At 54.2% G+C, this 20,536-nt stretch overlaps 1 protein-coding gene across 2 annotated transcripts in view; it reads right to left on the reverse strand.

Moving 5' to 3' along the window:
- Nucleotides 1–20,536, reverse strand: part of HIP1 (huntingtin interacting protein 1) — a 67,350-nt gene that overhangs the window by 9,753 nt on the left and 37,061 nt on the right. For both annotated transcript variants that reach the window (XM_085308388.1, XM_085308389.1), the window contains exons 2-11: nt 16,900–16,963; nt 15,786–15,928; nt 14,998–15,054; nt 14,142–14,222; nt 10,534–10,610; nt 10,095–10,156; nt 6,618–6,758; nt 5,354–5,411; nt 2,006–2,081; nt 862–993 (exon numbers count right to left, since the gene is read on the reverse strand). In XM_085308388.1, coding sequence (XP_085164514.1) covers nt 862–993; nt 2,006–2,081; nt 5,354–5,411; nt 6,618–6,758; nt 10,095–10,156; nt 10,534–10,610; nt 14,142–14,222; nt 14,998–15,054; nt 15,786–15,928; nt 16,900–16,963 — 891 coding nt within the window. The remainder of the gene's footprint in view (nt 1–861; nt 994–2,005; nt 2,082–5,353; nt 5,412–6,617; nt 6,759–10,094; nt 10,157–10,533; nt 10,611–14,141; nt 14,223–14,997; nt 15,055–15,785; nt 15,929–16,899; nt 16,964–20,536) is intronic.

The following is a 20,536-nucleotide window of genomic DNA, read 5'->3' on the forward strand; positions in this document are numbered from 1 at the left end:
CCAAGGAGGGATGCAGGGAGCCCCAGGTCCCCCAGCTATCTCAGCTGGAGCACAAGCCCCCAGCGGGGCAGCGGAGGCAGGAGGGTGTTGAGCCCTACAGAGCCAACGCCTGGACCTGCCTGCTGTGTGCCACTATGTTATGTTTGCCAGCAGGGCTGTTGCCTCCTTGTGTCACCTGGACACCTGAGGCAGCTGCTACAGGACTGAATTTCCCTGCTGTCCTGCGCGGCACAGCCTCACTCATGGGTGTCCAATGCAGAAAACCAGACCCCAGTGTTTAACGTGAGACATTTGTGGTCTGCTCACAACTAACTCATGGGGAGGGAGATCCCCAGTGCCACCTCATTGCTCACTGGTTTCCCTCCCGAAATGCTGAATGGGAGAGACATTGTGAAGATGGCATCTCCCAGCCTTGGTATCATCCAGCCCCGACCCCTGGGAAGGAGGCCTAGCACAAGCCTGTAAGAGCTTCAAGGCAATTCTGGAAAGCAAAATGTATATAGCCAGTCATCACTGGAGGGCACCAAACTATTAAGAGAAGCACCAGGGCATAACTTCAGCCTCTCCAGATTATGCAGTCCTCCCAGCAGCCCCGTGGGCAACCACCGCCTGGGAACACACCGTGCCAACATGGCCCTCCGCATGGAGGGCCTCCGCATGGCCCTCCTTAATGCCTCTCAACCCCATAGGCTCCAGGCCTCCACCGCTTTCTGCTTTCTAAGATCCAACCAAATCACAGCTTGGAGAGACAACCCTGGAYGCAGTCTGGCTGTGGAACCCATAGGCGGATGTGGCGCTTTCCATAGCAAGAGAGGCAGACTGCACCTAGGAGAGCCTGGAGGAGGCTCCTTGTTGGCTCACCTGTGATGCTGTGTCCATCTCCACTAGATCAGTGATGGGCTCGCTGTCTGGGGAAGATGCTTCAGCAGGGATGACCACTACAGGGCTGATGTGCTCCGACAGYGCTGAGGCTCGCAGGAAATTGGGAGGGTTCTGGGAAGGGAGGAGAACGTGGCTGAGCAGTACTGAGATCTGCCCCTCTGCAGGACTTCAGACACAGCTGGCCTAAATCCAGCCCGACCACCATCCCTGGCAGCCCCAGAGTTGGCCAGGAACGAGCCCTAGCAGGGTTGTGGTTTGGCACAGTGGGAGCTGCACTCTGCTCTGGCTGCTGYGCCTGCAACATGCACCAGAAATGCAGCTCGTGTCCCCTCTGCTGACAGGCTGCAGACACAGATGCTCTGTGGATGCCCAGTTAGGGCTGGGCTCAGCACTGAGGGGTTGAGTATCCAGAACAAATTAGGTCTTAAATCTGCTACAAGCAGGGTCCGAGGGGCTGTCACTGCTGCAGGCCAGCTCTGCAGGCAGCTTTGGCTCCAGAAGACAGAGCTGGAGGTGGATGTGGAATGGCATTACACTGCAGGCTCATCGTAGGAGCTGAGCATGATGTTAACAGTTTGGAAAGTCATTTTGCTCCTTGCACCTCCCAGTTCTGCTGCCCTGGGAAAGGATCCAGGACCAAAGCCCCTGGCAGGGATAGCAGCAGCCAGAAGAGCATCTCCTACCCAAAGGGCCAGACCCAGGGAGGCCTGCGGGGATGAACCTCGGGCCATGTTCTGCTCTTGGCTCATCTCAGGAACTGGATAAAACCCCTTGGGAAGCAAGCATGCAGCTTGGTCCTCCGGCGTGCCACCTGAATGCGCAAAAAGCAGCTGAAGGAAGCTGCTGCAGGAGCAGCACACCAGCCCCGGGYGAGTTGTGGGTGCAGACGTGTCCAGCCTCTCACTGCCAGCCTGTGCAAGCTGCGTGCTTTTGGTAACTTCTACAAAACAGAGCCCTTACAGCACATCTGGGCTCYGATCAGCTCGGGCCACAGAGCTGCGCAGTGAGTCTCCTCCAGCCCTGGGAAGGGGAGCACACCACCACTCCTGCTGCAAACCCATGGCTGTGGGAATGGCAAGCGCTCCGTGTGCCATGGGTGGACCCGGATCCATGAAGCTCTTACCTCTGGAAGCTGTGGGATCTGAATCAGCCGCTTGAAGTACTGCAGGTTACTGGAGCGATAGAACAGGTCCTTCAGCCTGAAAGGAGAAGGGCAGAGGCTGGTAAGGAAGGCTCTCCACGTGCCGTGCCCCACTTTCTCATGTATCCCAACAYGGGCAGCTCCTCCACATGCCTCCTGCAACCTCTCGCCTGGCTCCAGAGCGGTGTCACTGAGTTGCTGCTCTGTGCTGGAGGGCGCGGGGATGTGCACTGCCATCAAGCCCATGGTGAGACCTGGGAAAGCCCCTCAAACACCAGCCTCCCACCTCTTGCTCCACCTGAGAAGCAAACACTGCCCAGATACCTTCTCCCATAAACCCCAAAGAAAGGGACCTGAAGAGCAGAAAGAAGGACCCAAAACTGAGAACCACAGGAGAATGGCTGCTCTAGGTTGGACCAGAGGTCCAGCCACCTCCCTGTCCCGTCTCTGAAGTGAGCAGGATCAGATGCYTGAGGGGAGAGCGGAAAAACAGCGCTGCTCACATTACACTCCCAGCAATCAAGAGGTCTGGGCTTCCAGCCTGGGCACTGCATCTTCAGCACCACACTTAATTATCTGCTTGGGTATCTCTCCCACGAGTAGGCCTATCTGCTTTCTCAAGCTACTTTCAATTTTGGCATCAAGAGCATCCTGTGCCAAAAAGTACTCCCCACTGTTTATTTTAAACTTGCTGCCAGATCATTTCCTTTGGCACCTTGGCTTTTGCRCAATGAGAAAAGCAAAGTGTTGTTCCCTCTCTCTCTTCCACTTGGTTTGTGATTCTCCATACCTTTACTATAACCCTCCCAGGTCTCCTTTCTCAAATGAAGTATCCTCGTCCRTTTAACCTCTCCACTGGGGCCTCTGCCCACCCCTCGGCCATCTCTCRGCTGCTCCTGCTCTTGTAACACCCCTGGAGCTGGCAGGAAGGAGGAGGAAGCCGCGGCTGCCTGGCGGTACAGCAGCCCAGGGATGCTCCTCCGGCTCTCCGTGCCCTTCCCGGCCATCCCTGACGTTCCACCTGCTGTGCCAATGCCACGGAGCTATCGTTTTCTGCCTGCTGTCCACATCCGACACAGGCTCCCTGTCCTGRGTGGCCAGAGCTGACACAGAGCCTGGGCACGTGCTGACATTRCTGGTAATATTTTTCCCACGGGGGACTGATTTGCAGCGTTTGACCTTGAATTGAGCTGCCCTATCACCGCAGTTACTCGGCGCTGTGACGTCCTCCCGCTGCTCTCTATGGTCACCTTTCATTCCGACTGCCCTAAATAACTGTGTATCAGAGGCTGTGGGGTTTCATGACTCAATCTTCTCCTCTCATCTGGAAAAACACTGAAMAACACCAATTCTGGTCGCCTGGGGATTCCCTGAGAACCACAGAGAATCATCTGTCATTTAAGTCCAGTACTTTGTCTCCTGTCTTTAGGGCAGTAACTAATCCAAGAAAGACCTGCCCTCACATGCCAGGGCAGCTTCATTTCTTTGGAAAASAAACTTTTTCACTGTATCATCTATATTGCTCTGCACATGCGTGCAGATTCCCCTGCAGGACTCTCCCAAATCCTGACTCACAACTTTGCTATATAGCAACACTCAGCCCATCCGATTCTATCATTTTTTAAAATTCGTCCTTGTCTCACCATGGTGCCAAGCCCCAGGTCAGCCCCATCGGTGCCTTCATCTCCCTCCCTGTCTCACTAGAGCCCAATTTTCCAGCAACATGTTACAACCATTCTCTCACATCTGAGTTTCTGGATATTTGGATGAATGTGACTCGGTTCTGCTTATCTGTTCCTACCCCTTTTATCTGCTTCTTTTAAAATCTCTACTGTTGATTCTCCAATTTGGGATAGTTCCTCAGAGATGCAGACCCTGGCTCCAGACCAGGGGCCACTGGTGCCGTGAGGTCCTTTAGCTTCTCTATTCCCAAAGTGTCTCCCACAAGCGCTCCCCTTGACCTGCTGTGACTCACCAGCCCTCGGTTCACATGAAAAAGTATTGCTCAGCCTGCGCTTGAAGCAAGTGCTCCTCAGGATCTCATTTGGAGTTGCCTTTCTCTGGTTTTAGATTTTTCATGCCAGGCTGGTCTCTGTGCTCACCTAGGCATGCCATGCATGCTCTGAAGGATGATTCCTCGGAAGGATTCACTCCTCAAAGCCATCCCTGCTCCACTGCCTGACCACGCAGCTTCCCTGATACACAGGCTCTTCTCTAGTGTCTTTGCATAGACAACTCACTGCGCTTTGCTGCCCACCGCAGTGTGTTATACAGTCTCCACGATGCCTGCAGGTTTTACCCTTTTAACAAGCTTCCTCACTTTTGCACAGTTTGCCTTTTTTGAAACTAAATACTGCTCCGGGAAATCTCTTCCCTGCTCCAAGCCCACAAAGGCAATGGCCTTGGCTACACGATGGGGCTCTGTGGTAACAGCATTTCCAGCTGCGTCCTGTCACTGCTGAAAGGACAAAAAGCAGGATTCAAGTCTTTCCTCTGTGCTCCTGCCCTCCCTGAAAGCCCAGCTGAGTTTCTGCCCAGTGAACAGGTCACCCTAGCACTCCAAAGGTATCCCAGCTGCATCCTTCTCCCAGCAGAAGAGTGGGAGATGGGCCTTTTGCAAGCAGAAAATGCTGCTAAAGGGTAGCTCCCAGAGATGTGACAGTCTGCTGTGCCAAACACCATGTCYGCACTGAATGCGCACTGCCCCAGGATGTCACCAGGCCACCCTGCCAGCCACCTGCTGTGCTCACCTTCACAACCTCTGTTAAACACATATGTCCTTTATGCAGCGAAGCTTCTGCACTAAACAGATCAAACGCTTCCAGCAAAGTCGGGAAGGGCAGGACGGGGTCCTCAGCAATGCCTGAGAGCCTTTCATCTCAGCATGCCAACTGCACATTGCAGTTAAAACTGCAATTAAATGGTTGAGGACTTCAAATCATCAGCTAGCATTTTATATCAAATGCCATTAGTGGCTGAATGCCTCTTTAGAATTAATAACACAGTTATCTAGTAATTCAATAGCAGCGGATTAGTGAAACAGAGTGGGTGTCCTGGAGAAACCAGCCTTGCTCCAGGAAAGCTGTTTCTKAGCAGAGGTAGAGAAGTCAGACTGGATCGACTTTTCAGCCCCAGGCCAAAATTCTGCATCTCATCTGCCTCCATCGCTCAACTGCTGAGCCCAATTATAAAGGGCCCTGGTAGCCCACTCAGCTTGCAATTGRTACCGAGCGGAGCTCCGAGTGGGTGCACGGTATTTCTTCCGATGCAAAGCATCACCTACAAATGAACTGTGGAGCAAAGCCAGCCCTTGTCCACCCAGGCACTTACTTTCTGAACTGTTCCAGGAAGCGGTCCCTGTGGCCCTGCAGCGTATCAGCTGGGAGACCTGGAAGACGAAGCAAATGTAAACCTCACCTCCCGAGGAACCTGCCCAGATCAGGACAGCACATTTGCGTGATCGTGCAGGATGGGTGCTCCCATCCTCCGTCACCCTTCTCCTGGGGTTCCAGTGCTCCAGGCTCAGCCTCTCGCTGTAGGACAGGCTACAGTGTGGGATCACATCCCCYAAGAGGTCCGCAGGGCCCTGGAAAGGATGTTTTCCTGGGGCAGCGGGGGATCAGCAGCTGAGAAAGGTTGCAAGCTGGCATTCAGCTGCAGCCTCTACAAGGTGCTGGGGAGATGCAGCTTTCTCAGCTCACGCAATGCACTGTTGTTAAAGCCTGTGACTGCAAAGCTGGATTTGTGACTTGGGACTAAAAGGGGAACATGAARAAACCTAAGGACTCTGAGACTACTAGGTAGTACCAGCAGCTGGATTMTCCAACTCCAAGGTTGCCAGGGCTTGGGGTGAGCTCCTCACATGCAGCAATTCCCATGGCTGAGGTGTGTACAGTGTGRGAGGCTGGCTGGTGCAAAGCTGCCCTGCAGCACGTGCAAAGCTAATGTGGGATGGAGCGTGCCTGGCACGGGAGGGGTTGGTCTGGAAGAGAGCTCTGCCACTTGCTCCTCTCCATCATTTGTGCCTCSTTGGCCCTTGCAAAGAGTTCTGGTGACTCCTTTTGTGCCAAAGGTTGGGAAGGAGTTTAGAGAGGCGACAGGCACAACTTGGGCAAGGAACAGTGATCCCCAGCAGCAGACAAGCACAGAGGGCACGTGCTCAGGTGACACGAAGCTGCCGGCCAGGCTGCTCCTGTGCAGGACAGCCTGGCAAGCTGTGCCTGGAAATGCTCTGGGCACAGCACGCTCTGCTCCTCGCAGCCTCATCGCCCTTCTCTGTGCTGGCCTGTGCTTGGTGGGACACGAGGCTGTGCTCAAACACAGCAGAGATGTGCTCCCAAGACACAYGTAGAGGTCCAGCCCAGTCAGACCTCCTGCCTGTGATGGCAAGAATTTGGCTCATGCTACCAAGTGCGGAAACCTCAAGACTGCAGAGAAAGAGTAGTTSGCTGGGAGAGGAGCAGCACAGCTGAGCATCCACCTTCACAGAGAGCTGTGCCAGGGATGCTCGGCCTGCTGCTAATCACCTGCAGTCCAGCGCAGCAATTAGGGGCAGATGCTGGGCCCGAGAGGCAACAGCCCCAGGAACACTTACAGGAGTGGAGTTTGAAGAGGAGCTTGACAGTGTAGTCATAGAGATGGCTGCAGTCCAATATCACCTGGATCAGTGGGGCCAGGCGGCACTGGCCTGCAGCAGTGACCGACACRGAGCGTGACATGTCCAGGGAATTGAACACTGCCAGGAAAAAAAAGTAAAGATGGTGCTCAGATAGTTCCAGGAGACTCATGGAAACCATCACCCCCAGCACGGAAGGTCACGTCTCTCCAGAGACGCAGACTCCACAACCTCTCTGGGCAACCTGTGCCAGTGCTCTGTCACTCTCACAGTGAAGAAATTCCCCCTCATGTTCAGGCGGAACTTCCTGTGGTTCAGTTTGTGGCCACTGCCTCTTGTTCAGTCACATGGGACTACTGAAAAGAGTTTGTCCCCATCCCCTTGACACCCTCCCTTCAGGTACTTATACACATTGATAAGATCCCCCCTCAGTCTTCTCTTCTCCAGGCTGAAGCGGTCCAGCTCTCGCAGTCGTTCCTCATAGGGCAGATGCTCCAGCCCTCTGATCATCTTGGTAGCCCTACGCTGGACTCTCTCCAGTAGCTCCATGTYTCTCTTGTACTCGGGAGCCCAGAACTGGACGCAGTACTCCAGATTCCCCATACGCATCATGGGCATGGAGAGGGGAGGAACCGGGAGCAATACAGCAGTGGTGGACCACGCATGCACTGTGGTCCCCCTTTCACAGTCTCTCCAGGCCCTACATCCCCATCTCATTCCTTCAAGAGGTAGTTTCTCCAGCCAGGGCTCAGCCTCGAGGAAGCTGTGCTGTTAAAAAGATTCCCCATATGCATCATGGGCATGGAGAGGGGAGGAACCGGGAGCAACACAGCAGTGGTGGGCCATGCATGCACTGTGCTCCCCCTTTCACAGTCTCTCCAGGCCCTGCATCCCCATCTCATTCCTTCAAGAGGTAGTTTCTCCAGCCAGGGCTCAGCCTCGAGGAAGCTGTGCCGTTAAAAAGCACCYTGGAGGGCTTTGCATGCGCACTGCAGGCTAATGGACCACCAACTGCTTTGCATCAACCATTCATGCCCCTGGCAAAACGCCTTGGCCCTGGCCCTTGCTGTAGCTCTATCCTTGGAAAGGTGATGGAACAGATCATTCTGGATGTCATCTCCAAGCATATGGARGAGAAGACGGTGATCAGAAGTAGTCAGCATGGTTTCACCAAGGGGAAATCAAACCAAACAGGACCAAGGAGCCTGGTCCTAAAGTCCTGCTAGGTCCCCAGGGCAGAGCTCCATGTCTTTTGAGCAGCATGTAGCCCCTCAGCCTGGTGTTCTGCCTGCCACCCTGGGCACTGCCTGCCACTGCCATTCCAGGGCCATGGGCTACAGGTGAGAGGAAAAGGATGAAAACCCRCCCCAAAATGCTGAGATTTTGATGGTTCTACCAGCACCCAGCTGCAACCCTGAAGGAAGGCATCACTGCGATACAAATACTGGGCTAACGGGCTAGAGCAGCAGGGAGCTTGGGCCGTGCTCCATGCCTTGGGCAACTGCAAACTGCCCATTTTTGGCAGATGATATCAGGAGTAGGAGGATCAGTGCCCCCCAGYGCAGACTCTGGGCCAGGGGGAGCGAATGATGCCTCCCTGCAGCGCAAGGCAGGGAGGCAACCCTGAGCCACAGCTCCCTCCTTTCCCAGCTCTCAGGGTTGCACAGTACAGCTGTCCCGCAGTCATGCCCAGCTATTTCCGGGCAGCACAGCTGTTCCCGTCTCCCTGCTGGGCACCAGGCACCCAGAGATGTGTGCACAAAAAGTCAGATGCAGCCAGAGACTCCAGCAACATCCGGAGGCARAGGACAGCRCCTCACGTCCGTGATCCTCTGCAGCGAGTGGAGAACGTGGAGATGGCACTAAGACACACATGAGCTTCCCCTGTAACMGCTAGCAGGTTGCAGGGCTCCTACYGCACCCCTCAGCCATTTGAGGCATGTTTTACAGGTCACAGTTAAGTTTAGGGTGTTATAAAGGGCAGGCCAAAGTATTCTTCCTCAGCAAGTCTCTATGAGGCCTGAAGCATTTGTACAAGGCACTAACAAAGCTGTTCCCAATGAACTTCTCAAGGTATGGGCACACGGACTGCTTCAGGGGGACCTCCTGGGAGATGAGCAGGAGCTGGAGGCTACAAGAGCCCCACACCCTCCAGTATCCACGTTACATCTGCTCAGGTGGATCAAAACACAGATTAACCACGTCTAGAGGAAGCACTACACAGACTCTGCAAATGGCCTCATGGCCTGGGCTCCCTTGTCTCCCCAAAGGGCAGCACGAGGGAGCCCACAGCTCCTGCCCCRTGAAAAAAACCTCGGAAGGGCTTTCTGGCCTTGAACCAGCAGCATGGACCAGACACCCCAGCAGTCTAGCAAAGCTATCRGGAAAGGCAGCAGCTTCATCTCTCTCTCTGTCTAGCAACTCTCTCCTTGGAAGGGCWGCAGCAATAGCTCCTGAAAGTACTCCTGGGACCATGGCTGCAAGGCATGGACCAGCCTTCAGCACTGGCCCCACCGAGCGAGCTCACATGCTGCTGTCCCTCCTCTCCTGTGAGCCTTGAGATGAAGGCACTGTTCCAGCTYCATTAAAACACATCCTCATACTATAAGCCAGCCAAATTCACTCTCTTGCCTCAGATAAAAGCATACAGGAACCTCCATGCCATGACACATTTCCACTTCTGCTTCAAGGCTATCACATGCCTCTGCTRTATTGTAGTGCCAGCACTCAAGGCCTTGTAAATCCAGCAAAGGAAGGATTGCCCTAATACTGCTTTAATTTGTCCAAAATGCAAYCCTGCTACTGCATACAGAAGTGCATTACAACTCATGGCTTCCTAGTCCCGAGAGTCGAGACTCGCTAGCATTCACYGTTCTGCCTGATTACAGCCTCTACGAACAGAAATGAAGAAAGTAATGAAGAAAGCAGGTGGTACCCCTCYTCCTTTCTGGAACTGCTGTAAAATATCTGAGGGAGCTGATGTCCTCTTGTAAATAAAAAACAGAACCTGTCACAAGCCTGCAAGCAAGAAGAGAACCCCAGCCCAGGAGAGCGCTGACGTGAGAGATCATGAAGGCAAGTGAAACTGSGGGAGCATGGGGAGGTAGAGCAGAGCTGCACAGCGCAGCCGGTTCCATGCAGGCTTCCCAGCAATGCTGGAGGGCTGCTGGGAGGGAGGCATGAGCCAGGCCCAACTATTTGACATGAAATAATTTTGGCTAATAATAACTCTGGTGAAGTGCACGAAAAACAGATGAGCTCAGACGCCCTCAGACAACTCCCTTCCTGGAGCCTGCGACTCAGCATCATGCACGCATCAACACCCCCAGGAGCTTCGATCTGGGACAGCGGAGGCAGCTCAGCCTCCTCTGGCACTGCACCCACAGCTGCGGCAGGGTCTCACCCTGAAACCCCACAGCCCACGGCAACTCCGGGTCATGAAAACAAGAGGCTTACCTGTCTGGAAAAGGTTCAGCTCACACTCCAGATAGTCAAACATCTCCACTGTCAGTTGGAAACTAGGAAGGAGGGAATAAGAACATTAGAGCATCCCCATGGACTTGCACAAGCCTCAACTTCTGGCAAGTGTCACCCCAGAGGGGCTCGGYGAGTGATCCAGCATAAGAGCCCACACTGCCATGGCACCCCTTGGGAAGGGCGTGGGTAGCAGCTGTGCTCATGGGATGCTTCCCAGCACACCTGCAACACGCTCTCTTCATGGTAGGAAGTGGAGGAGAGGGTGCAACGCAGGGCCCCCATCCCCAGTTCAGACAGGCCACCTGCGAGGATGTGCAACACCATTCCAGCAGCGCTACCTGACTTCCAGGTTCCTCCCCTTGCCTCCTGGCCCCTGGCCTCCCATGGGAATGCCTCGTTTCTCCTGCTCCCAACTCACAAATTATTGACGTCGTTCTCTCCGGCCTCATCAAGTTGTCGGTCGGACATCTGGAGGTTGCCAGGGAACCTGGGATTCTGCGCAAGGAAACAGGAGGAGGAGTCAGGGAAAGGGCTGGTGAGGACTTCCTAGTTGGGCCACAGCTCTKTGGCTGCTGGGGCAGTGCTACTGGCAGGCCAAGAGGGCCAGAGCTGCCRTTCTGGCCCATGGCCATGGGTGCAAGAGACAGGGGTGGCTCTTCAAATGCCCCAAGGAAGCCTCCTTGGGCTGAGAAGTACCACACATTGGCCTTCTCAGCTAGAAGACCACTGCCATGGTGGCTGTCTCTCTAACCAGGCCTTGCAAAGGTTTTGGTGGCAGGCTAAAATCTCATGGCACATCTCCAGGTCTTCTCCTTCCATCTTATCAGAGCAAGCCTGCAGGCTTTCTTAAAGAGCTGCGCCATGAAGGAGACAAAGCTGCATCCCTGCAAATTCTAGGCTGTTGGTGAAGCAAGCAGCAGTGAAAGGCAGAGAGACCCCAGCTCTCTCCCACATCATGCCCATGGGCCAGCAGCCTGCCAGCCCACCACAATATGCTCCTGTGCAGGCAGTGTCACCCAGCAAAGCCCAGCTCCTCATCATGAGGAAAAGTAGACTTCTGCAAAGATCCCTTTCTCCAGAGCAGGGGCTGAAGAGATGGGAACGGAACCAGATGTCTGGCACCTGCCACTACAGAGGAGAAGCCTAAGGCCTTTGGTGAAACAGGACTGGAGCTTCCATGATTTGCAGAATCATTATTCTGTCTAGCAAGGGCTGATCTCCCTGGGTTTAGAAGCCTGCTGAGCAGAAAGCAGATGGGGACGTGAGCTCTTTCAAGGCACCATTGAACAGTTAGAAGAAAAAGGGATGCCTCTTTGGGCACATACTCTGCAGAAAGAGGGATGAGGGTGTCCACCGGTCACGCTGTTCCTGGCCAGTGCATATGGCCAGCAGGGAGAGCCCGAAGAAGGAGCCACAGAAGGAGCCAGTATCTCTGCTCTGGAAGGTGAAGCTTTTTCATGCTGCCTCCCTCATTAGAGTATCCTGGCCAGAGAGTTTTAAAGAAGGTTTAACAGCTTTCTGAAGCCAGGCCCATGCTACAGGGCACGGGTCTGGATTCAGAAAGTCCCTTTGAAGGAAAAGTATTTCTACTCAATTATCAAGTGTCCTGGAAGGGAACAGAAAGGCCAGACAGGGACAGCGATTGCTCAGGCGCTGGGGACCATAGGTGCGAGGTGCCAGAAGGGCAGCCCTGACCTTAGGGGCCCTCTTGTAGCCCCTTAGCAGTGTGGCAGGCTGTCCTGGCAGGGCTCAGGGCTCCAGAGCCCCTGTTTAGCCACTGGTAAAGTCCTTGGCTACACACACCTTGTTTTGCAAAGCGTTTGTGTTTGAGCAGAGCTCGAAAGAAAGAAAACCCTGCAGGCACCAAATCTGCTGCTGCCAATTATTTTAAGGATTAGGGCACTTAAACCCATGCAGGGCAGTGTTTGTATAAAAGCCCACAATGATTTTTCGTTCTGTTCTTGGAGGTGTACCTTTATTCTTTTTATGCCTCAAACAGAAGAAAGCGTCTGCCTAAATAATAAACTCCATCGATGGAAGTGCAGCTTCCCAGAACGCACAACAGGACACATCACGTTGCCTTCTATAAATACGCTCCCCAACACCTTTCGCAAACATCACTAACCAAGCTGCCATCAGGCAAGCTGGCTTTGAGCTATGACAGCAGACCTGTAGCTGGCCAAATCTCCAACCACATCCTCTCTGAAACCCAGCCCAAACAAGGGACCTATACAACAGCTCTGGTCTGCAAAGTGAAAAAAAGTTCCTAACACAAGCAAAGAGAGGAGGAAAAAAAAAATCTGGGCTGTCCTCTGACTCCAAGGAGCGCCTTTGATCCATGAGCCCAAAAGCCAGAGAGAAAAAATGGATTTTCAAGTGACAGACATCAATAATTTCATTATCAAGCCACAAGTTGGAGACATGACTGGGTGGGACAGGATGGGACGTCATGCTGCTGTGCTGACTCAACCGAGGACAAGGGGCCACCCCTCTCTCAAACCCTTGCACACCCTCCCCATGCCTGGCAACCTTCAGTGAGTACAAGTCCTCTTCTGAAGGTTGAATTAAGGGCAACGTATTTCTGAACAGGATTTTCAGAAAGCTGCCGCAAGTGCGACCAACAGATGCTATTTTTCTCCTAAAAGAAACTCTGCAAGTCACACGTGGTGGGAGATCCTTGCGAGCCTGCTACGCGTGTGATGCAGTGCGGGGGAAAGCTGCTGCTCCGATGACAGGGCCTGCCTGCTCCCTTGGGGATGCAGCGTTTCGCTCTGCTCCCTGCCACCGAGTGACGCAGGTGCTGGGACGGGGGCAGCTAATGCGGAGGCAGAGGCTCTGGGATCACGAAGGCAAAGGCAGCTGTGGGCTGAGCAGGCTTGTTTTATGCTCCCTCCTCTGGATTTCTGGTTCATCTCAGAGCACAGGCTGTGCTGACTCAAATAATCCTCATTTGCTTGTACATCACTTGGAGCTGGTGCAGGGTCTTTCTGCTCATCCATTTTGGTGCATGAACCCTATCAGCCTAAATCCTCAGCTCCCCTGCCTGCATTTGGGGTGCGATGGAGGTGCTGGGCTCCACAGCAGGGTTTTTCAAGAGATTTACCCTTCAGCACTAGCTGCTGCCCTGCTGGGTCCGCAGCCGTGGGCACTGCCTCCTGTCCAGTCCTGCCACATGGGCTGGCTTCGGCATTTGCAGCCAGGCAGGGGATGTTTGAGCAGACCACAGGGGGCTGAGGCTGTGCAGGTTCATGGTTCTATCTCAGCCTTCCTCTCCTTAGAGCCCAATACACACTGTCTTCTGCCTCTGCCTATCAAGAAGGATATCTGGACTCCAGCAGACCAGGGGAAACATGCACCCCAAAGCCCAGGGTCTTCTACTCTGAACACCTTCTTTGTATCTGTAGTGCCCCCACTTCCAGAGCAAAGAAGACCAACCTAAGCGCCTCCAAGGAGCCAACATGTCTAAATACGCCATGAAGACAACCGTCCCCAGGGCTTTGCTCCTTGGACCACTTTTGGTGCAGGGGAAGAAGACAAACACTGGCAGTTTGTATCGTTGTTTCATGGTGGCAGCATGAGGCCTGTGATACAGGAAAGGACACACTGGGGTAAGCGTGAGAATTACACTGCTCTGATTGATCTGCCAGCCACTATCCTGCTCTGCAGGATTTTCACTACTTTCTGGCTCTGCACCCCCAAAATGTAAGCTCTCATGGTAGCCCCTGAGCTGGGCCCAGCTGTGCTCTAAGACTTGCAGCAGCCCCGTTGCCTGTGGGGCTGTGTTTCGACCATCCCATGCAAGGTAGATGTTCTGCTGCACTCAGTTACAGAGCCCCGGACAAAACCAACAACTCCATAACACTTGCCCAGTGGCCAGTTTGCCCAGAAGCCATAAGCATGCTGCGTTCTCCCAGTTGGGCTGGTGAGGGGCTGTTAATCCCAGCCGTGGAGCTGTGGGTGCTGGGCAGGCTGGGCTGGGGTCCTGTGAGCATGGTGACAGGATAGGATGGGATGGAGGACACTCACTTTTGTGTGGAACTCCATCTTTGTTCTCAGCAGTTTGAGGTAGATGCTGCACAGCTGTCCATAGCCCTCACTCAGGTGACCCTGGGGACACAAGAAAGGCATTCAGATCTGGGGCAGGCTTCTCCCCACTGCTGTGGGTGGCAGCAACTGAAACTTGCCTGTCTGAACTTCTCTTTCAGCCAGCTTTGTGCCCTTTCCCTCCTCTTCCCTGAGACACTCTCTCCTCCCACGATATGCAAGTCACATCCTCCCCCTCCACCCAACCCTACAGCTCTTCAGCTCCTGGCCCATCTCTTGGCAGTCTGCCTTGTTGTGACTTTCCTTGTTCTTCTGCTCCCCCCACTCCCCCCATGTAACCTAGTGTAGCTGAAAAGAGCTCACTCACGTTACTATGAGTATTTCTTGCTATAAATACTCTCTCTTATTCACCCCTCTTCGCAGCAAGGCAAAGCAAACCAAACAGACCTGGCATTTCTAGGCCAAGCCACTCTCCGGAGATGCCGAGCCAGCAATCTCAGTCGGAACAAGTCCAGAGAGATTTTAAGCTTTCTGATATCCACCCAGAGCTCAGTGTTTCAGGGCCTGGCTTCTCTTCGGCAAGAAGATAATCAAACCAATAACATGGAGTCAGCTTCAATTTGCGAGAGCTGCTCTGTGCTACTTGTATATCCTCCTCAGGGATAGACAGTCTTGGGGTAGCTATGGGGCTGGGGAGCAGCTGATGGAGGCATCCTGCAGCCTGCCCAGCTCCAGCCGTGGGCACAGAGCCTGGCAGGGTGCTGCCAAGGACCCATGAGCCCAGCCCCAGTGTCCTGCAGCCATTTCCCTATCAAGGTTGGCAGAACTGGCCACTTACCCACATCCTGCTCATGTCACTCAGCTCGTTCTTGTACCTCACAGAGTCTTTCAGGACCTGGAAAAGGAACCAAGAATAAAATAACAGCAAGCAAAAGCAGGACACCTAGCCAGCCATGCTCCTGCTAGCTACAGGCACTGCTGGCAAAGTAGACACTACTTCGAGCTAACAAATAGAAATGGGACTCCTGGAGGTGCTCCCAACTCTGCAGAGAGCTTGCTCTCTCTTGACAGGCAAGTCCCAGTCCTAGGATGCTTCAGTCTCCCCATCTCTACCCAGGGATGGAGAATCCTTTCTGATCTCTCTCAGATGCACACTATCTTCCCGAGCAGAGCAGTTTCCTCTGGCACTATCAGTGTGGATACACTGTCTGCACAGGGGAGCTATTCTGCATGACCTAGCTCAGGGTATTTTTTAGAGGACAAATCCTTGAAAAGTTTTTCTTACTTGTAAAGGGCTTGAGGTCCTCCAGGTAAAATGGTGGAGGTAAAGGATGACATTAAGCAAAGTGGGTGTAGGCAATGGAGCAAATGGGACATGACGGAAGAGGGCTGGGGGCAACCAGACATAAGCATGGAGTTGCCTGGGGCAGCAGTGCTGGAGCACTCCTCAATGCAAGCTGGCTAGGAGACGTGTCAGGGAACAGGGTCACTTGGACGCAGTGCCCTGCCTTGCCCTGCAGTACCAACCCCAGTATCCAAAATTCAGGAAACAGGTCACGAATTTGAAGGGCAATGATATATTTGAGGTCTTTTCAAGAACCTGTGGGGGCATAGGGCAGCACTTACATTTGAATGGCCGTCTCGGAGGAGTTTGTGGAAGACATGGCAGAACTTCCAGCAGAGTACAGCGTTGCCGGAGAGGGGAAGCCGGTTCACGACTGACCAGAAAGTCTGCGCCCCCTTCTCGTGGTGTGTGCCCAGGATGCATGGTGAAAGGCTGGTCAAGGAAACGCTCTCCTGGCAACTTTGTGGGGCCTGAGGTGATCTCCCCAAAACAACAGGCCAGGTTGCTTCCTAACCACCCATCTTCAACACCCCCACAGCAGACAGGCAGCCCTCCCACCTTAAACAAGGGGTTTTGCAAAGCATCCATGCCCATTACCAGGGATTCACGAGGAAAAGCCTCCTCCATGGGGAGAGAAGATGGGTCCAGCCTGGTGCCAAGCCCCTGCGGTGCTGAGCAGCCGAGCTGCGGGGCTGATCCCAGATCTCGTCCAGCAGCAGGGAGCTTGGAGCATGCAGGAACRCTCTGTGCTTTCCCAGCGCGTAGCAGGAGAGCCAAGGAGAGCTGGGCCATCACAGGGAGCTGAGAGGTTGCCAAGACACAGCCATTAGGCTGGGCACACACTGTCCCCAAGCATGGCACATGCTACCTCTCTCCTCCAGCTCAGCACCACCTGCACGCACCAGGCCAGGTCTTGCTGGCATTTCTCGGTGGCCTTGCACTGAAGGTCCAGATGTTAGGGACAGCAAATAATCAAAAGCATCTTTGAGATTGAACTGCCTTACGCCCATGCTAGACAGTCTGCTGATGGACATCAGCCCCTCCTGCTCTCCCATCACTGCTCCCACAGATGGCAGCACCATAGTGCRAGTGGTGGGAGTGCAAGGCTGGATGCAGACCCACCAAAAAAGCCATGGCTGCAGCAGGAGGGAGTGAAAGGAGCACACACTGCTCAGCAGTGCTGCGCTGGGAAAGCCCCAGCCATCAGACAGAGATCACCCCAGCACCCCGGGGACTGCCTTGTCCCGTGGCGGCGCTTGGCAGCCCAGCCCAGCCGGGCAGCACCGGCTTCACCCGCATCTCTCTCCACGCGCTGCCTTGCCTTGGCCTCTTTTCCGGGTGGCCCCAGCCAGCTCCCACGCTCGCTTGTCCTGCAGCCAACTCTCAGAAGGATATTTCTGGCGTGCTTCTCCTTGACAGCCACTTCCTGTGTATTAATAGCCTTATTGATGCTGACAGTCTGAAAAACAGAAGCGGGGAGGGGGGTGAGATGAGAAGGGCTCAGGCCTCCAGTTCCCTCTGCTTGCATGGATGCAGGTCCCTGGATCTGCCGGCACCTGTCGGTGGCTGGGTCCCATCCAGGTCCCCAGCCCTCTAAGCCGCTGCTGTCCCATGCCAGCTGGACAGTGCTCATTCCCGGATGCCTTTCTGGGATGTGCCTGGAATCTGGCAGGTTCAGCTGCTGCCAGGATTCATTTACTCAGCATAATAATGATGCAATTAAAGCACCGACCACAAAGGACTCTCCCCTGCCCGCAAGGCAGCAGGGTGGGCAGAGGGAAGGCAGACCCCTCTTCTGACCCTGGATCATGGTCAGCAGCCAGAAGGCCCTGTGCCTTCTACAGCAGGCTGCACAGAGAGGGAGCTTGTGGGGGGGTCACGGGGAACCCCCCACAGGGATGGCAAAGTGGAGAAGGAAATGGGCTGGACGAGCTGTTTGGAGTAAAGTACAGGTCGCTGCTTAGCTGGTATCAACTAGTAGGCACTGGACAGAGAAAACAGAGCAGCTTTGCAAATCTGCTGTTGCAAATACTGATGCTCCAGCCCCATCCATCCCACAGCCCCACGGCTGGAAGCAGCAGGATGGTTTCGCCACGTACTCAGTGGAAGAAGTGGGCAGAACATGGAGTTACTAGGCAGTGCTCAATGTGGCACGGGGGAGATGGACCTGCTGGCACAGGGSGACGCGGCTGCCTCTCCGAAGGCATTGACGGCACTCTGTCTCAGATCCTCCGGATATCCCCTTTTCTGCTGCAGCCTCCCCCGCGTCCAGCTCCAATTCATGAATCTCTGTGCCAAGATCCAGCTTTGCTCCCATTCGTGCCTTCTCCCAAACTCACTGCTTAAGAGGCACATCTGAATCCAGCTCATTTGAATGTGGTCCTCAGCACAAGAGGTCCCCACAGCGAGGAACACACTGGCAGCCCTGATCTTGCTCCAACATGACACAAGCCTTCCTCCAGGGCAGGTGGATGCAAGATTGAGGGCTGTGGGCAGCCTCCCCCTGGTGCAAATGTACCCACAAAATGCTCAAGTTGCCCTTCTGTGCTCTGCTCTGCTCGGAAAGGCATGTTTTGCAATGCAAATGTTGTGGAGCTTGCAAAGCCCACATTGAGAAGCATGGGTGAACACAGAGCAAAGGAAGCCACTGCATTAGGCTTCAGCTGGCAGACAAGCAGTTGTAAAAGTCGGAAGTGTTTTCCTTGCAAGATTTTGAGTGTTTTTTTGACTCTATCCCATTTCTACACCTCCCTTCTCAGGTGCATGCCCGAGCTGGGAGGCAAACCAGACTCTAGGAGATACATTAGCTGTCCCAGCCACCCAATCTGCATGAGAGTAAACTTACTCCTAGCCCCACCAGTGCCCTGCAATACTGCTAGCGGTCACCGTTGTGTTGAAGAGACTGTTGGTTTGATCACTGCAACACTGGCATGGAGACATCTCTGCCAGCTTGTGCTCACCCTACTCACAACAACTTCTGCCACTACTTTGACACTTGTGATAACATTGCCCTGCAGTGATCCACACTGCACTGATGAAAGAGAGAGGCTAGCTCAGCAAAGTCAGAAGCAGTTAATTACTGACACAAGCCAATGAAAGCAGTGGGATTAATTGCCATGTTTTTACTCATTGATAGTCCTCCCTGCATCTCAGCAGCTCCCTTGATCTCCAAGATGGCCCTGCTATAGCTTCATCCCAACAGATGGTGGAGAGGAGGGCAGAAACCTCCAGGCGGGACTGGCTCCTCTCCGCTGTGCAAGAATGAGGAGAGCACATAAGGTACCAGCCACACACTCTGCCCGCATATCCCTGCTTCCTGAAAGTCCCTCTGCCGGAGGAATACCTTGGTCCAGGCAAAATGAAACGAGGCCTGGACGCAGACCAGACCTTGCCACTTAGCCCAGCCTTAAGGAGAGCTGGAAGAAACCCTGCAGGGACTCTATCACAGCAGATGTCCCCTCCCAAACTACTGGGTGGAGGTCAGCAGATTCTTTACGCAGGAAGATTAAGGGTGGGGGCCATCCTCCCAGCTCTCCAGCATAAATTGTTATTTATGTTTTTAATTCAAAAAAAAAAAAAAAAAAAAAAAAAAAACGGAATTCAACATTGTGCTCATTTTCCTCTTACAAAATCCAAAGAACGAAATCCTCAGAAAGGAGGCAGCAGCTGCAGCCTGGAACATGATGCCCACAGCTATAGCCCTACATCCCAGTGTAGGTGGGGCTGGGTGAGGAGAGGGCTCTAAGTGTGGCTTGTTCTTGTCCTAAACTCAAGCCTACGAACAGGAAGGCACATGTAGACAGGACAGTCAGGAGGGTCCCTCCGGCACTGGAAGGAGCAATCTCACTCCCTCTGGTTCTCAGCCCTGTCTCTCTCTCTCAGGAGCTGCTCTGAGCCCCAGGACAGGCAGACATTTCTCGTGAGGTTATTTTTTTGCCAGCTCAGCCGTCTGGATCAGCTCACCCTGGGGCCAGAGGAGTTCCTGGAGCGGGAACACAGGGCTGGAGTGAGAGGAAGGACTAGGACTTCCCCAAATTATCAGACTGCCTCAGCCCATCCCATCCAACTTCATCCTCAAATCTCAGTACGAGCTAACCACACCGTGCTTCCTTCACAACTCTAGATACCTAAAAGCTTATCTGAAGATACGTAGATAAAAAAATCTGGCTTTATTTGCTCTGCGCTACCATGGGGATTTTGCTCAGAGGTGATTGCAGCTGCAGGGAGAGCAGTAAAAAGCAAATTTCAATGCAGAAGTGAATAGGCAGACTGCACGAGGGGAGGGGTGCAAGAGGAGAGCTACTGCATTAAAAAGTGGCCTGGCAGGTTTTGGGCTAAGTTTTCCCCCAAGTAACCTCCAAAAGAGTCGAGAAGAAAAGCCAGCAAAGTTTTGGACCAAAGGCGGGAGGCTAACTGAAAACACAGATCCTGCGAGCGAGGTCTCAAAGCCAGTTAGAGGCTAGATGACAGCGCTGTTCGCTTCCATGGGCACGTTCCTGCCCCCCCCCCCGTCCTTTAAACCACGGGCCGAACGCTCCCCGGGCTCCTGCCGCCTGGAATTGCGCTTGGCGGCTGCCGGGAGAAGCGGAGGCGCTTGCCCTCTGTGGTCTCCGCCGCCGAGGGCCCGCTGCAGAGCCAGCGGCGGGGGCAGCAGTGGCTCCTGGAGAGCCCGCTGCCGCTTCAAAGGGGCCCCCGGGGGAGCGAAACACGGTCACTTTGGGCTCCTTTTGCTCGGGCACAGCTGCAGCCGTGGAAAGCAGCCTCCRCGGGGAGCGAGGCCACAGGGAGCCTCATTTTCTTTCCCTCCAGCGGGGTGCAAGAGCCGCGCTCTTTCCCGGCAGGTTAGGGAAGGATACGGATGGGCCGGCGCGTTCCTTGGGCCAAGGGCTTCCTGACGCCGCGAGGGGCTGGGACCTTTCAGCGCGCGGCTGAAAGAGCGGCATTGTGAAGAGCTTCCTGCCGCAGCAGCTCGCTCCGAGGCCGGTTCCGGAGGGCGATTATCGGCGGCAGCGCGCAGGAAGGCGAGCTGGAT

This window comes from Rhea americana, unplaced genomic scaffold (assembly GCF_003343005.1).
Source record: "Rhea americana isolate MKP2758 unplaced genomic scaffold, rheAme1 scaffold_274, whole genome shotgun sequence".
Classification (NCBI taxonomy): domain Eukaryota; kingdom Metazoa; phylum Chordata; class Aves; order Rheiformes; family Rheidae; genus Rhea; species Rhea americana.